Source organism: Ambystoma mexicanum, chromosome 11 (genome assembly GCF_040938575.1).
Source record: "Ambystoma mexicanum isolate Mex_15411 chromosome 11, UKY_AmexF1_1, whole genome shotgun sequence".
NCBI lineage: Eukaryota > Metazoa > Chordata > Amphibia > Caudata > Ambystomatidae > Ambystoma > Ambystoma mexicanum.
In genome coordinates, this window is record NC_090934.1 from 1,470,754,785 (window position 1) to 1,470,769,815 (window position 15,031).

A 15,031-nucleotide genomic window follows, 5' to 3' on the forward strand; every position below is an offset into this window, starting at 1 on the left:
GGCGCTGTTCCATAGAAGGGAGCCAGCTGAGGAAAGCGATCGACCTCCTACCCTCTGTTTAGTGAAACGCTTTACACACAAAGAGTTGGTGTCTGAGGAACGCAGAGCTCTAGAGGGAGAATATTTATTAAGAGAGTTGCATATAGTGTGGTTCCCCGGTCTGAGACAGCCTTGTGGATGATACAGAGCGACTTGAATTTAATTTGTGAAGCAACTGGGAGCCAGTGGCCAGTAGATGCAGTCCCTGGGCTTCAGGCCAATGATAAATCTTGCTACCCTAGTCTGGATTAGCTGGAGCGGTCGCAGAGTGGACAAAGGTAGATTCAGGAGGAGGCTATTGCAATAGTGAAGCCTAGAGAGAACCAGGGATTGGGTAACATTGAGCTTCTGGGGAAAATGAGAAAAAGTATAATTCCTTTGAGAAGGAAAAGCTGAAAGTGGGATTTCTTGGCAATGCCCTGAGTGTGAGGGAGGAAGGCGAGAAAGGAGTCGAAGAAGGTGGGGGCAGGGGTCCCAATGGGAAGGATTTCCGTATTGCTGGCATTGAGGCAGAGCTCATTGGAAGTGCACCAAGCATGGAAGGCAGATAGGCAGTTATGGATGAAGGAAGGTGCAAGAGGGTCACAGCAGGAAGTTTGAAAAAGAGTTGTATGTCGTCTGCATAACATTGGAAGTTGGGTAGGAAGGAGCAGACGAGGACTGCAGAGGCAGGGGGAGAGGATAGAGCCCTGGGGGACCCCACATGAGGAGAAGGAAGAAGGAAAGGAGAGGTGCCCAGGATGACTTGGGAGGAGTGGCCAGTTGGGAAGATACCGAGATACCAAGGGTGTCATGGAGCCTTTGTATGAGGGTGGAGTGGGTGACCGTGTCAAAGGCAGAGAGGAGATCAAGAAGGATGAGGACAGCTGGGGGGTTGGAATCAAGGGATGTGAACAGTTCTTCACAGGTGTTGAGAAGAGCAGTTTCCGTACTTGTGGATGCTCGGTATCCAGATTGATGGTTGTGAATACCCCGAACAAGTTCAGTGTGAATGTTGAGTTGGAGCAAGGCCAACTTCTCCAGCAGGTGAAGTTCCATTGCTCCTGGAAAGGCATTGTTAGGAAGTAGGAATGTTTCAGCTGAGTAGTTTCCCAGTGGAAAGTGCTGGATACCTGGGGGTGAAACAGTGCAGGTAGCATAACATGTAAGGGATATCGGGTGAGGTACAATGCTGGAAACTTTGGAGGAGTTCCAGAGGGTGTGGGTTCAGTGCCCAGGATAGCTCTTGGTGCAGAGGTTCTGAGCTCCTATTTAGTGCCAGTCGCTAGAGGTGGGTATTTAGTCTTCCCCAACAGCAGAGAGATGGCCAGGAAACCAGTTTGAAACAGTCTAGACCAGGGGTGGCCAACCTGTTCTCCAGATGGTTTTGGCCTGCAACTAACATGAGCCCTCAGTAAAAATGATGCTGGCTGGAGCTGATGGGAGGTGTCGGCCAAAACATCTAAAGGATAACAGAATGGTTACCCTTGCTGTGGACCTATCACTGCTGCCCTTGGACGGAGAGACTGAGGCAATTGTAGGGTTCCAGCCTGCATGTTCAGTGGGAGTTCAGGGTGGGATAATAAGTGTGAGGGTGAACGAGGCTAGGCATTGGTGTTCAGGGATGTAGGGTCGCTGGGAGCATCTAAGCCTGCAAGTGGCTTTCTTCCACAGGTGGCTGAGTGATTGAACGTGACCCAAGCTGTGGATGCGTGTGATCCGAGTGGGTGCTTCACCTAGGAATGGAGTTGGGTCAATGAGGAAGCATGTCTGTCTTATTAGACTGCCGTGCTTCCCACTTACCCGTCTAGTTAAGTTCTTGTTGTGCATTCCTGCAGCCAGTCTTTACACATGCACTTCATTTGAGAACTGTCCTTGAGGTCTAGCTGGAGTCGACCTTCCTTTTGTATTCATAGCTTTGTTTGTTCAAAGGATGCCCAAGAAGGGAGGGGTTTGGATCTTTTAGAAGGGAAAACTGTGACTGCTTTTAATTGAAAAGATAAGCAGTTATAAGCTTTGGGAGGTCAGACTCAGTATGTACCCACCTCCCGGGGTTTGATCGGGGCTGAAGTGAGAACAACCCAAGAAGCTATTATCCTAACCTGGAACTGACAGTTTGAACCCAAATGTCTACTAAAACCAAACAAATGAAAAGAGCTTCCTCTACCAAACACATCATCAAACTCGCATTACTAATCCTCCTTTTCTAGGCCGCTGTCCCGACACATGTTTCAAAGGAAGCATCAGTGAAGGAAACAGGTGGAAAAAATACATTAAGAAAATATTTCTATTGTTGGGAACGGTCACGAAAACACTTTATAGGACACTTGCAATTTTATAGTAAAAAAAGCATACATAATAATGCAATTTGAAACAGTGGCGCAGTTTGTATATTGTGTCAGTGACACAAGCCCAAAAACACAAATATAAGTTTGTTTGGGGTTCATTATAAGTTTTCCAGTATTCTGGCATTAAATCCGCCAGAATACCGGCAAACTGTATTACAGTTACCAGCACTCAAACCAGTGGAATGTCCACTGGCGTACGAGTACCGGTATGCTGAGTTTGTCCCCATAGGAGATTTTTCTGGTATTACGGGTGCCTGTAATACTGGCAATGTTTGCTGGCAAGGCTCTTAACTGGAGGTTATTCTGCCACCTCACCGGCAAACTCGCTGTTGGCTGGTGCGGTAATGTGCCGATATGCGTTAATGCGGGCACGTTCTTACCGCACCAGCCAACTCATAATGAGCCCCAAAGACTTATTTTCCAGTTTATGGAGAAATTGCATTGTAAAATGATTAGGAGCATAGACTGGTGCTAGGGATATCAAATGGGCACAAGATACACAAATGCATAAAGAAAACACAAGTCCATTCATTGCCAAGGCATTTTCTCAAAAGAGCAACAACCAAGCAAAGCTGAGGAGATGCAGTCGCTATTACACCACAGATCTAACACCTGATGGGCAATACAGTACAAACAACAAAGTGTTAATTTCATGGTAAAATGCACAAAGACCAGAAAAAACCTTTTCAAATCATCAAGCACTTGGCATTCCAAAGCAGACAGAATGCATGCCAAGGCAACCACGGCAGAAGGTGCAGCTGCAAGCGTGCAGTACCGTAGAGGCACTCCAAATCATCCTGGCCAGACACCAGCCAGTTCTTGAAGAGCCGCAGGTGATAGGAGCATTGGTTTAAGTGGTGCGCCAGGGCTCCATCCAAGCAGATGTTACGGGCAGCAGAACAGTCTACAGAAAAGTGCCGCAGCAGCTGGGTGACTTGGTGGTCTTCAAGGAACTCTTGAGCTGAGTGAACCAGTGTAAGCAAATAGGAAAGAAGGCAGGTAAGAGGTTGACATATATGCAGGGGAAAGAAATAAAGTAAAGTTGTGTCATGCGCACTCCGGGATAGGTTTGCAGACTAAAGCATCAGCTGGATATTTCTCAAGTGGCTGCTCTCAAATGTCACGCACTTGGCGAATGTAACGTTTTCTTTAATCTGCTTCCCATCCCCCATCTGGGTTTGTGTCTATTCCAGCAGATTTTTGATTCACTTCGAAGGTGCTTTAAAATCATCTGCTGTCTTTGCTAAATCTCTGTGTGTGTATCAGGAAATACGCGGTTAATACATTCTAAAATTTAGTGTACTTAAGTGCTCAACCTCAATGCTGTCTACGCTCAGGATCCAGGACCCAAAAATAACATTCGCTCATCATCTCAGTAAATGTCACAACTATCTCAAAGAGTCACTACTGGGGCTCTGCGCTCTGGAGTGACCGTGAAAAAAGTCTCCTACCAACCCCAAAGAGTCACTACTGGGCCTGCTCTTAGGTCTGGCGTGACACTGAACAAAGTATCCTACCAACCCCAAAGAGTTAGTACTGGGGTGGCTCTTAGCTCTGGATTGACACTGAACAAAGTCTACTACCAACCCCAAAGAGTCACTACTGGGCCTGCTCTTAGTTCTGGGGTGACACTGAACAAAGTCTCCTACCAACCCCAAAGAGTCACTACTGGGGTGGCTCTTAGCTCGGGAGTAACACTGAACAAAGTCTCCTACCAACGCCAAAGAGCCACTACTGGGGTGGCTCTTAGCTCGGGAGTAACACTGAACAAAGGCTCCTCCCAACCCCAAAGAGCCACTAATGGGGTGGCTCTTAGCACGGGAGTAACACTGAACAAAGTCTCCTACCAACCTCAAAGAGTAACTATTGGGTCTGCTCTTCGGTCTGGCGTGACACTGAACAAAGTCTCCTACCAACCCCAAAGAGTCACTACTGGGGTGGCTCTTAGCTCTGGAGTGACACTCTCCTACCAACCCCAAAGAGTCACTACTGGGCCTGCTCTTAGTTCTGGGGTGACACTGAACAAAGTCTCCTACCAACCCCAAAGAGTCACTACTGGGGTGGCTCTAAGCTCGGGAGTAACACTGAACAAAGTATCCTACCAACCCCAGAGAGCCACTACTGGGCCTGCTCTTAGTTCTGGGGTGACAGTGAACAAAGTCACGTACCAACCCCAAAGAGTCACTAATGGGGTGGCTCTTAGTTCTGGGGTGACACTAAATAAAGTATCCTACCAACCCTGAAGAGTTAGTACTGTGGCTTCTCTTACTCTGGGGTGATACGTAACAAAGACGATTACCAAACCCAAAGTGTCACCACTGGGGCTGCTCTTATTTCTGGGGTGACACTGAACAAAGTATCCTACCAACCCCAAAGTGTCACTATTGGGCCTGCTCTTAGTTCTGGGGTGACACGGAACAAAGTCTCCTACCAACCCCAAAGAGTTAGTAGTGGGGCTTCTCTTAGGCTGGGGTGATACGTAACAAAGACGCCTACCAAATCCAAAGTTTCACCACTGGGGCTGCTCTTATTTCTGTGGTGACATTGAACAAAGTATCCTACCGACCCCAAAGTGTCACTATTGGGCCTGCTCTTAGTTCTGGGGTGACACTGAACAGTCTCTCCTGCCAACCCCAACAAGTCACTACTGGAGCTGCTCTTAGTTCTGGTGTGACACTGATCAAAGCCACCTACCAACCCCAAAGTGTCACTATTGGGCCAGCTTTTAGCTCTGGGGTGACACTGAACAGAGATTCATACCAACCCCAAAGTGCCACTACTGGAGCTGCTCTTAGTCTGAGGTGACACTGCACAAAGTCTCATGCCAACCCCAAAGAGTTACTACTGGGGCTGCTGTTAGATCTGGGGTGAAAGTACCAACCCTAAAGTGTCACTACGGGGGCTGTTCTCAAAGCTGGGTTAACATTGAATACATTCTCCAACTAGCGTTCGAGGGTGACCGATGGCGCTGCTCTGAATGAACAGGGACATTGACACCCCCAAAGTGTTACTCTGGTGCTGCTCTTAAAGCTAGGCTGACCTTGAATGAATTCTGGTAAGAAGGTCTAGTTATTATTTGGTGTCATATGCAAAGTAAATTTAAACCTACATGAAGTTTAACTGCCAAACAATTCTCTTTTATTTTGCTACTCTCAGGGTTATCTGTGAAGGTCAGTAACTGAGGGTAACCTTGGCTGGTCCATTACTGGGGGTAACCTGTGTTGGTCCATAACTGGGGGAGGGGATAACCTGTGGTGGTCAGTGACTGGGGGTAAGCCATGGTGGTCAGTGACTGGGGGTAAACCGTGGTGGTCAGTGATGAGCTTACTTTTGTTTAGCAATGAGAGGTGGCCACTGGGAATCACCCAACCCTATTGCTTCTTGGAGGAACAGCTTGGCAAAACTGAATGATGGCATATACAAGGGGCATTGTACATTCTGAGTTTATTAAACCTCTGAAGTGCTACCACAATGCACAGAGCAAGGCACTATGAGAATGGACCAGAAAAGCGTACACTTAATGCTGTGACTTAAGGTTGCCCGACAGCCTAGCTTGCTCTAAAGGTACAGATATTTTTGTGATGCGAAGCATTGATGAGGGTTGATCTCATGCCCACTCCGTTGCACCCCTTTTGCTGCATCAGACCTGCGATGGTGGGAGAAGGGCGCCAAGCATTTATCTGAAGGTCATATTGAAGGCATAATGCTGGACTGCATTTTGCTATCAAGGTACCTTTATTCAAAAAGGGAACATTTGATATTGAAATGAAATATAAATACAATAAATATCAAAGCGACATGGAATCATGAAAAAACAGGTTTGTAAAGTCATAAAATGGCACAAGAAATAGGATTCGAAAGTGTCTAAAATATCTGAGACAGTTACATGAACACTTCGCCAGACTTTGGATGTTGGGTGAGGAATGTATGAAGTAAAGCACAGGTGCGAAGAACAAAAGACAATGTGCAGAATATTACATTCATACAGAAAGTGAAGCAACGGTCAAGAACTGTGTGTGAAACAGAAGCGATTACTTACCAGTAAAGCTTCTGCACTGCACTACTTCTAGCACCAGAAGATTGCATGGCATATTACAAGCAGCATATTCAGGGCCCAGTAAATCCAAACAAAAACATGCATTTATGCTGAATTCCCCAGTTCTTCCTCCTTCAAAACTTCTTGGGAACCTCCTCTTGAGCAGGCCAGGCTCGCAAACTGCCCCACATATCCTGCACAATGCACTATGGACTTGTTGGAAATTCCAGTAAGTGAGCCTCCATATCCCGGGGGCCCAACTCTCAGGTCCCAAGCTTTTAAGACCGACAGTAGTATGATACTGACAAGTATACAAGGGGTTAGCTGGGTGAAAGCTGTAAACAAGGGAGGGTATGGACCAAGAGTGCAGGAATCGCTACAAAGGTAATTTCCCACTACTCTTAGGTTGCACTTGCTGGGACAGATTACATAAAGAATTTACTTGGGAAAATGTGACAGCATAGGTCACAGTACCTACTGGCCAAAGGAAGAGGCCCGTCTGCAAGAAACATTCAGGAAATAGGGCTTACAAAGCACACTGGGAGGGGTTCCATGTGAAAATGTCCCCTGGGAAAAAGTCCCCAGGTAGATTAAGATTGCAGATTTAGGGCAATGTCGCCCCCTGGTGACCTTTTACGAGGCAACTATCACTGGGTACCACTGGGATGAGCCAGTGGTCGTGTTCTACGGATCCCAGCGATGGGCAGAGTCCTTCCAAGATGGGCAGATGCTTCTCTGTCTCTTGAATAATGCACATACAGATCCTTAAGAGGCGGAAGAAGGATATAACCTTGGTAAATTCAAGACACAATCAATCTGATAATAGTGGCCTTGGCTGCCTTAAGACCAGGCAACACACCAGCGTGGCTAACAAAAAGACTGTCTGATATATGCAACCAAAAAAAACGAAGTCCCAGGCACAAGAAAATAATACATTCTCTTCTGCTACCAAAATATGCTGCAGAGGCTGAAAAACAAGTTCGTAGATTTCTCGGTTCAAATAGAAATCAGACAAAACAATATGAAGGAAGTGTCGTAAGAAGCACTTTCTGAACATGTTAAACTGAAGGAAGGCCTCCTACAGAAGAGGACTCAACTGGCTAATACTCCCGGAACAAGTGATCGCAACTAAAACGCAACTAAAAATGCAGACTTGAAGAGAAGGCCAGAGGTGCCCGAAGTCACCGGCTCAAAAGGATTCCTTACAAGTGAATATAAAACTAAATGGAACTCCCAATAAGTGAAAGGATTTTAATAGGGGAATGAAAATGAAGCAGGACCTCAAGGTGTTGCCTAATGCTTTAAGGAGAAAAATAGTGTAATTCCCATTCAAATAGACTGCAATAGTCTCAACTTCCCAAGTAGAGGCCAGGTGATGGACAACCTAGTTTTGATCATCTTGGACTACTCAACTAACATGTACCTGGTCTTCGGAAAAGCGCTACATAACAACGGGAGGGTCCTAAGAGAGAGAAAGTATTTACACACTGCTATTATTCCAATATGAACCTCAATGTCCAACATTATTTCATAGTCTCATATTTTTAAATATCTGAGCAAGTTTTCATTCCATAAACATTCTCAGATTCTTTTATACTGTAATGTATCCTCCATTATTACACACTCCTAAAACATTTCTGTGAAAGCATTATTTGAAACAGCCACAATGATGTAGTGTCTGAATGTAACAATACCTGCTGCTCGTAGTCAATAAATGGATTGTGGACAACTAGTTATCTCCTGTACAAAAACAATCTTGGGGGGCTAAGGCGAGTGAGGATCATCCCTGCACCATGGAGAAACTTCTGGAAAGTTATTCAGGATGTTGGCTAGCATATTTGAAAGCTTCCTCCAAAAAGTGGGAATTGCAAGGAATCCTACTAACTGAACACAGTGAAAACAGGTCATGTGATCCCTCCAGCCAACCAGAAACGAGTAATTGAATCCAAGCTCTATATGACAGGCAGCTTCCAGGACAGCAGGGAAAGGGTGCTAAATGGGAGTTTGGAGGCAAAGAAGAAGCATTGGAAAGACCTAGAAAAACAGGCAGAAGCAAGGAAGCTGGAGAGGGGTGGCAAAAGAGGAGAGGTTGGTAAAGAGTAAGAATGCAGTGGGGATAGAAGGGGAGGTGAGGAGGAATATCAGGAGGTTTGGGGAGAGGTGCAGAAGAGGTGGGAGGATGGATGAGATAGATACCAAGAGAGAAGAGGATGAACATATCCAGTAAGATGCTGGTGAACATATTGAGTGAGGGGACGGGAAGACTGCAGGTGAAGACTGAAGAGCAGTGTGGTTGCAATATAAACACTCAAACGTTGACAGGTGTGAATGGAGGAGGGGGGGAGGTGCATGCATGTAAATCCTCATTCCCCACTTGTTCCTGTAGTGATCTAGGAACTTTACCACACAGTTGATTTTTACCATGTACTATTTTATATGAATTTCTGTATACAAGATCACTGCTTCTCACACTTTAAAGCCATTTAATGTAGCTAAAATTATATTAACCAGCAACAGAATGCGTTTTCTATGGGTTTTAAAGGTGCTATGGACTTGTAGAGATAGGGTAATACTTTGTGCATGTTTCTTGATGCTTTACTTTAATACTAAAGAGTACAGTGGCTGGTGGACAATCCTTTGAGTGCGGGTGATTGCCACCCATCTGCTCTCTTCAGATTGAAGCCTGGCTCTTCGCCACGTTACCTTTGTTAGAGTCAGGAGTGACCTGGTGAAATCCAATGCCCATCACCACACACTGGGTTTTCTAAGCAATCACCAAAAGACACTTGAACATTTTCTTTAGCAAGGTGGAAAGATATGGGAGGAAATGGAACCTGGGACCCTGACCAATCATGTGATCCGGGGCTTAGTAGCTGGACATTATTGGATCACTTACGAAAGTTAGGAATACAGGAAAGAGAAGAGGGTAAGTGCTGTAGTAGGTAAGGGGATCTGGAGGCGAGTGCATGGGAGGAGAATGCCAAAGAGAGCAAGAACTGCAGGGCACTAAGCATTGTAGCTCTGACCTTGAAGCACATTGCTAAGAGCCTACTGGGGGAAATAATCCAGATTCTGGCAAGGGCCTCAAAGCTTTGGGAGAAATGTGTTGACATGGCCCCGATGGAGGGCTCTTGCCCAGGTACTGGAACTGGCAGTCTCAAAAGAGAACCCAGATGATGGAAAGCTTGCTGGGCGCTGTAGCTCAGAGCCTGGTATGAGTCAAAGGGTGAAGGAGATCAACCAGAGCCTGCACTGGGCTCAGACTAGGAAGGAGGCCCAAGTCTGGTTGGTGAAAATTAGCTGAGTCTGAAAAGCACCCAGGCAGCGAGGAAGGAGATAGTGCTGCCAAACAATCATCGAGGATATCCCGTAAGGCAAGGGGAAACCCCAAGATCTTGCCTGGTACATAGGTGTGTGGAGTCTACATTCAGGAGACAACCATGGAACCAAGAAGCAATCAGCAAAGAAATCAGCAAAGCAAACAAGAAAGTGTGCATGCGTGTAATAGAACACCCTGTGACTGAGTGATGTAGAAATCTCCAGCAGGGGTGTGTGTTGGGAACTATGCTTAGTATAATAGGAAACTGTACTTAGACTGCAACACTAGGCACCACAACAGTAGACCCTCGCAGTTATTTGGTTAGACATCCGTCCTGACACTGCAATAACCAGGTTGTGCATCTTGTGCTTTAATGGCAACCCTAAAGTCCCTGTAGGGGTTCACCAGCCCTGTAAACCGGGAAGTTCAGAGATGAGATTAATTCATAGGATGAGCTGACAGTCCTGGATAGGACAGTCCAAGTTTGAACCAGAGACGTCTGGACATCCCTCCCCCACATCAGAGTTTTGTTCACACCCTATCCCAGGCACGGTTTCTTCTAGTACAACGATGGTGAGAATCCTGTTCTGTTATGAATACACAAGATTGAAAGGCCAATTTACAACCAAATCATATCCATGAGACCCTGTGAGGGAAAGCAGAATAAAGGCCACTTTAAGTTAGTTGCTGGAGGCTAACTCCTGGAGCTGATGTCTCATGCTGTATAGATACGGTCTGTAACTTCTAAGTCTCGCACATATTCATGTAATATTACCTTCACCCTGAAGCGGTAGTCCACCAGGATGCGGTCTGTCCCATCCAGATGAGCCACTGAGAGGGACCTAGCATCACCCCCCTGCCATGGCCAGAGCTAGATCGGCATGACCATCCTGAACAGAAGGTTAAATCCCACACCACAGCTTTGTTGAAGTAGTGCACTGAAGAGGTGTTATCTGTCGAGATCGGTCATAAACCTGTCTGGATGAACAGGAGAAAGGCAAAGAGAGTGAGCTTGTTGGGTCTCAGTTCCAAAAGGTTGATGTAAAGAACTTCCTCTTGTTCACTCCAATGATCGCCAAGCACCTGGTTTGACAGAGAGGGCCCCGAGATGAAAAGGGATATGTCGGTCACCATGGGCAACAATGGCCTTGGCTGGTGACACAGCTCTGCTTGCAACAGATATAGGAGCACACACACCACAGTAGATGCCAACACAAATAAATGGATGCGCGCACACGGGCGAGTACCGGTTTGAGTACCGCTTACCCGCACTGCCTGCTGCTTTTGCTCCTGCTCCTGTGCTGGACTTTGGTACTGGACGTTATTCTACCTGAAGGTGAAGCAACGAACTTTATCAACTGAAACTTTAATGACACTGCTGCTAACACAGTGAAAGTGACACAGTGTTGTTTGTTTGTTTTTCAGTGTCAGTCATTGCATTGGCGTTTGTGGCGCCAGAATTTTCTGACTGAGCCTTCTCAGCTCCGCCCCCTACTGTGGTGATTGGCTGCTTTGTGAACCTGCTAGCATTACAAATTCATTGCGCACGCGCACAGCGTGCGCGCACACGGGCGAGTACCGGTTTGAGTACCGCTTACCCGCTTTGCCGCGTTGACGGTGGAGGTGGTCTAATCTATACCCCTACTCACAAGTAAGTGCCTATTAAGACTTCAGCTGAAGTGTATCTTGTAAAACAGTTTAGAGTGCATTGTTATATTGCTACTCTGCCGCTCTATTTGGTGAATCCTGTCTATTTGAAATGCTTAAACGTGGTCGGCTTTACTCACTAAAAACCGATATGCCATCAACGGTAAATGTTTGCAATAGCTTTGACGGCAATCAAAATAACTTGGAAAAAAATGTCTTCTTTTAAGTCTATTGTGTTGTTCCCATGCCCCGCGACACCAAGGGGACCCAGTACAACAGTATTTCACCCTACGTGTTTGTCAACCCCTAAACAAGGTGTTCAAAAGCTCCTCAGCCATCTAAGCCACCTAAACTAAACAATAACCCTGATTTACCAACACAGCGACCTTTAAGTAGAACTGTGGCTGGTTTAACGGTACCACAAGAACTCTCTGACAACACAATGATAAATTTGCCTTGCAATTTCCTTCCTCTAGTGGTTGACCGAACTATTCAATCAACCATGTCTACTGATTACGCTCCAGAAGCCAATGATGACCAAGAGGTTTCTCTTTATGCGAGTCAGTGCGAGTCCCCAATATCGATTCGCAACTCACAAAATCTCTATCCAAAATCAGAATCTTCATTATCAGCTCATTCTTTGTCTGCGATTTCATATGTGCATCCTACACCGCGTCGCCCCATGGCACAACCACAAGATGATCCTGCTGAAACCCAGTCGTTGCTGTTACAAACTACACTGACGGCAATTAATACCAAGTTAATGTCCCTGTTTAAACTCTTTGAAGCATTGGATACAAAAATAACAAAACAGGAATCCAAGTTGGATGACTTATTGTTATGGACACAGCTCCACAGGCTGCTTCATATCTAATTGAGGGTGTGCTGAGTGGCGATCCAACTGGCAATCGGACGGCACCAGACCCAGTCCCCCTAATGCCTACTCTCCATCCGGTGGTGCCCATAATCCCTCATATAATTACATCAAGCCCTACAAAATCGCCTGCACCACCAGCTACCCCAAATAAATCGTGGGTGAGTGTGCAAGATTCAATTGTACCTGATCCTATGTTGGATAATGTATTGCCTATATTGAATGACATTGTTTTTTTCTGATAGTATTACTGCAGTTCCTCCTAAACTTAGGAAGATTGTCAAGGCTCCTACCAAAAAAAAAAACTAAGAAAATGCCTGCGGCACGAGTGTCAAAAGCGTCCATACACGCCTTTTTTAAAAAGATCACTACGACCTGTCCTGTGGTTTCTGATACAGTAAAGACTCTCCCAGTCACTTCAGTTAATGTACTAATGTTGAGCAGGTACCATCTGTTGTTCCCGTGGTCCATGAACCGTTGGATGCCTTGGTTGAGGTGCTTGAAATTGGCCATATTGATAATACCCATGATTTGATCCCGATAAGGACACTGGTCACACCCTCAGACAAACTGGTGCCAACACCCAATAATCATGAAATTGAATTGCAAAGGTCCGTTATTCTGAGGGAAATGCGTAAGGCTCTGGACTCTTATATGGATGAACGAGGTTTGGCCCAGAATGATCAATTAATGAAATCAGCGTCCGACACCCAACCAAAATCAGTTTCTTGGACCTCACCGGTGGTTCAACAAATAACCCCATTGAATCCATCAAATAATGGAGGTCTGAATGCATCTAAACGAGTTCCCTGTCCGACACCAGAAAACCCAAAATACAATTTGGAAAGAAATAACATCCCTTCCAATAATCATGAGCTGAGAAATGCTAATAGCAAGCAGACTTGTCATTCCATTCCCACTGCCTCAGCCTGCCACACGTTAATCTTGAAATGCCGTGAAGGTCCCTATCCTAAATTCAACTTAAACAGACAAAGTGTTTTGAATATTTTTAGCGATGTCCTTGAATTAGAGGATTTAACATCACATGACATCGCCCAAGTTGAATATCTCACTGATGACTCTACAGCGATTGTGAGATTATGGATCCCTTCAGGCTTAGTCTTAAACACCGTATGGCTAGCAAAAATGACCCTATTTGATATGGGATTTTTGCTGGCCCAAGACCTGGATCGCATAGCAAAACGTGAGGATGCCCCTTCAGCCCACCAATCCCAAATTTACATGAGTTCCCGTGATGACATGCAGGCTCCTAGGTATTAACCATTAACTGCATTACAGCCTCATGCCATCCAGATAGCCTCCTGGAACTCCAGTGGCCATGTCCACTTACATACATCTTTAAAATCATTAGCAGATTATGCTATAATTGCTCTCCAAGAGACTTGGTATCTGGAACCGCCGACCTGGGACAATTTTGATGTTATTCTATTTCCTGCAAAGATGGGATCTCGTGGTCGGCCTTCGTCAGGTTTAATGGTGGCTGTTAATAAGAAATTGGAATTTAAAATTGAAGCTTGGAGGCATGTTAGTATCTATATGCAACTGGTGAAAATTACTTGTAAAAACCACACAATAGCTCTTATTAATATCTACCATAACCCGGTTGGGCTATCTGATGTGATTTCTTTTGAGGGCTTAACAGGGCTCATAGACCTCATATCAGTAACAGTTGGTATCACAGAAACCTTTATAGTGGGCGACCTAAACATGGATTGTATATCCTCTTTTAACAGAAACAAGACGAAGGCCTTTACCACCTGGTACCGTATTATGTCTGATTGTAATATGCGAATGGTAAATGGCTCAGTAGAAAGAGACATACCACCGAATCCCACATGGCAGCGAGACACCAGTCATAGCATTATTGACTATATGTATGTGGAACAATCTATTTTTACTAGCATCCTCTCGTTTGAGATAATCCAGCAGTCTTTAAGTGATCATCACCTTCTCTCACTACAGTTTGCCTGGTCACCTGCTACCTCTCCTAGACAATGGCTTAACCAACATCTAATGGTTAATAACACCAGAAACTGTTTAAAATGGTCACATGGAAACTTAATGAAGTTCACACATGCACTACATAAATCAGATAAGTCACATAAACTGGTCGAGTATACTGAGTTTCTTGAACCATTTCGGAATACCATTGTACCAAATGCAAATGTAAAAACTCATAAGCATTCGTTTGACCTTGCAATTAAAGTACGCAAGACTGAATATCGTAAGGAAAAGAGACTAATCCTCATGACAAATAACGCTAATATCAATACTGCATTAAAACCAGCTAAATGCAAATACTTGAATTGGATTCGTGGACGTCGAGCACGGATTTACCAACAAGATGGTGAAGCTATGCTTTCTGCGATTTGGTCTAAAAACTCGGCAGAAATATGGCGTTATCTTAACCATAAGTCAAATCTATCTCAAGCCTATGTACAAACAGGAACTGTAAGAGAGGACGTCTGGATATCACATTTCTCTGACTTATACAGAGACCCAGACTTCGACCCTAATGATTCTCAGCTTCAATCTTCTACATCTTGGGTTATCCATTGCTCTCCCACCCTACTTGAAGAGCTGATCCAAAAGGTAAGCTCATCACGTGCTGCTGGCCCCGATGGCCTCCATAAACGCCATCCTGAAAGAAAATCCAAGACTTTGGGCCACTAAACTCAGCGCAATTTTTTCGCAAGTGATGGCCCATCGCAGACTGCCAGCTTCATGGTTAAGCTCTGTAATAGTCCCAATCTATAAGAAGGGTGACC

The 15,031-nt window shown here is 45.3% G+C and overlaps 1 protein-coding gene across 14 annotated transcripts in view; it reads right to left on the reverse strand.

The window, feature by feature from the left end:
• The window catches only part of PPIP5K1 (diphosphoinositol pentakisphosphate kinase 1), a 1,113,174-nt gene that overhangs the window by 170,200 nt on the left and 927,943 nt on the right, over positions 1 to 15,031 (reverse strand). For 7 of the 14 annotated variants that reach the window (XM_069625166.1, XM_069625163.1, XM_069625162.1 and 4 more), the window contains one exon: positions 3,142 to 3,327. The exons of the other annotated variants lie outside the window; for them this stretch is intronic. In XM_069625166.1, the coding sequence (XP_069481267.1) occupies positions 3,142 to 3,327 (186 nt within the window). The remainder of the gene's footprint in view (positions 1 to 3,141; positions 3,328 to 15,031) is intronic. 14 annotated transcript variants of the gene reach the window in all.